Source organism: Phalaenopsis equestris, unplaced genomic scaffold, assembly GCF_001263595.1.
Source record: "Phalaenopsis equestris unplaced genomic scaffold, ASM126359v1 Scaffold235954, whole genome shotgun sequence".
In the NCBI taxonomy this organism is placed as follows: domain Eukaryota; kingdom Viridiplantae; phylum Streptophyta; class Magnoliopsida; order Asparagales; family Orchidaceae; genus Phalaenopsis; species Phalaenopsis equestris.
Genome location: NW_018253804.1, coordinates 7,622 through 10,432, shown reverse-complemented (window position 1 = coordinate 10,432; position 2,811 = coordinate 7,622). Strand labels below are relative to the sequence as shown.

General features: G+C 34.2%; 1 protein-coding gene across 1 annotated transcript; it reads left to right on the top strand.

Moving 5' to 3' along the window:
• Positions 1-488: 488 nt before the first annotated feature.
• LOC110039253 (transcription factor MYB101-like) lies at positions 489-1,834 on the top strand. The gene is made up of 3 exons (XM_020744256.1): positions 489-848; positions 1,075-1,439; positions 1,569-1,834. Exons 1-2 carry the CDS (start codon positions 579-581, stop codon positions 1,432-1,434), a joined length of 630 nt encoding a protein of 209 aa, XP_020599915.1. The 5' UTR covers positions 489-578; the 3' UTR covers positions 1,435-1,439; positions 1,569-1,834.
• Positions 1,835-2,811: the final 977 nt, after the last annotated feature.

The following is a 2,811-nucleotide window of genomic DNA, read 5'->3' as shown; positions in this document are numbered from 1 at the left end:
AGAATATAAGCACTGGAGTATAACCAAAAGTTAAAATAAAGAAGAGGACATACAAAAGATAGACATAGAATTGATCTTTATTACCACAATTTACAGAGAACAGTTAGAAGCCTTATATAGAAATATAATAGAATATAAATATCATGCGGAACGCAATAACTAACAAATTCCATACAATAGCTGCTGACACGTTCCAACCATGTAAATAATAAAAAAACAAAATAAAAAACCATGTAAATTCCCATTAAAATAAGAAAATGAAGTTGCTGCACAACAACCCCAAAGTTTCCAGCAGAATGTCCAAAAAGTAACGTTGCAGTATCAGCCGCATCACTTGGGCGGAAGTATCATCGTATTTAAAATATTCCGTCCAAATTGCGAAGACTTTCTATATAAATCCAGGTTCTTTCTACATACAGACACAGATAGCGAAAAAGAGTGCTCCAAAATCTCTTTTTTAATCTTATTGTCTGCGCTATTCTTTCGCTTCAATTCAAAGTTCAAGTCTTTCTTCAATTTACTTCTTTCTGATAATTTTTTGTCTGCATCTGACAACAGGGGTAACTGAATTAAGACTAATGGAAACTAGAAAAAGAGAGAAACGTCCATGGCGTTCTGAGGAAGATGAAGCTCTTCTCAGCTATATTGAAAGCCATGGATTGGGAAATTGGAATCTTGTAGGGAAGAATTCAGGGCTCTCTCGAGATGGCAGGAGTTGCAGGCTTCGTTGGCTGAACCAGCTGCAGCCTGGTCTTAAGAAAAAATTGCCCTTCTCAAAACAAGAAAAATATATTATATTTTCCATCCATGCTACTTTTGGAAACAGTTGGTCAAGAATTGCTAAAGCTGTATGTGCTTGATTTACTTGCAAGTTCTTCTTTTTTTCTGGCTTCATACTACACTTTTATTCTATAACCTTGATTTTTATGAATGACAAGGTACTACTTTGCAGGTTTAATTCAGCACTTTTTTAGAGTTTCAAAAATCCTTTTTTTTTTGTTGAATTTATAGTTATTTTATCAACTGAACTGCATTCATTTATATGGTCTGAAATATTCTACAAATCTTTTTCAGCTTCCCGGCCGAACAGACAACGCAATAAAAAATTTCGTAAACGGTCATATAAAAAAGTGCTTAAAGACAGGAACAATTCCTATTTATCCTCCACAAATCAACATAAAATATTCCACTGGAAGCTCTGAATTTTCTCATATTGTAAGTTCAGACATCCAGAATTTAGTAGTCCAGGAACAAGTGGACCTCCCTTCAATCCAAAACACAGAAGAGGATGCCGGAGATAGACTCGATTCCTATCTTCAGACTCTTCAAAGCTCAATTGAGTTAGTTCCACAGACTCAATTAGTTCCTCCTCTACAGGAATTTAACACAAGTTTCAACTCTGTTGTAATACAGCGATTATTCCATGGATTCTGATCTTGGTGAGCATGAGATATTTTTTTAAAATTTTTATATTTGTGATTGAATTAGCCTGAGCAAAAGTTGAGTTTTATCTTCATATCTAGTTCATGTAATCTAATAACGTATTGCCTTGGTTATCTTCTCTGCAGATTCTTACTTATCAAAGTTCATTTAAACTTCAGAATTGGGAGAAACAAGTCGTTTACTTCAATTTCTGCTTCAGGAAACTTGGGGAAAATTAGCAGTGGTGTTGTCGTATCTGGCTTAGCTACATAAAAAAAAGTTGTTTTTTGCAATATGCGTGTGGTTCTATAAAGTTTTATCCGGCGTGATGTTGTAGTGATATGCTTTTTCATTTCTGAAATTCTCTCTTTTGTCAACTCTGTTTATCTAAGAATATTTTTGGTATTTCATGTTGGAGTACAAGCAGCGAAAAAATTAATGGTGGATACAATTTCTTTTTTTCAATTACCTCACAAGTAGATTGGACAAGGAGAGTCTTTCTATTTAATTTTGGATGTTACACTTCCTTTCAATTTTAGCAACCGAATTTGGCTAGGGATTTCACCTTCTTAAGGATGTCGTATTCTAGGCCACAACATTTCCATTTGTAAGATTATAGCTTCAAATTTGAATCTGTTAATGCGTTTAGATGTTCTTGTGCAGGTTGATCCTAATGAGAATTTCATATTATTTCCTAGCTACACCAATTTCTTAATACTCATAAAATGTGACACCATGTCTTGTTATATGATAGAAACGTCCAACATGCAACCGGATTCCATATTTTGAGTTGTTGAGTGGGTTAGTTAGAAGTTAATAATGTATTAGCTCTTATGAACTCTCAACTAGTTTGGAAATAAGTTATCTCTCCTCTCAGTTCCTCTCATCCTTTTGCCTAACCAACCTTCTCTTTCTCATCTCAATTATATGTTTTTTCTTCTCCACATTATTTTTGACAACATACCAAATCACCATGACAAGAGCACAAAGCTTGATTTCAATGCACGTCCTCATGCTCAATATTGCATACCAACAGGTTCTTCTACACAAGAACCAAATCCTTGCCTTATTGGGTGTATGCTACAACACAATTGATTTCATTTTAGTCCTATTAATTTTATAATGACATTTCATTAGTCGCCAAATTAATCATCGAAGTTGAACTATCATGCTTCCTGATTTGAAGCTAAGATGAAATCTCAGATAATTTTATAATCATAACGTGCAAATGTTTCCCAATCATCTCAAAAATGATTTTGTGAATCATGCCCTTCAAATGATGTACGATTGAATCTTGGCTTTGGGCTTCATAAGTTATGGCATTTTCCATGCCAAAAAACACTCCAAATCATTACTAAGCCTAGCCATAGAAGGTCATTAGCACTCAAA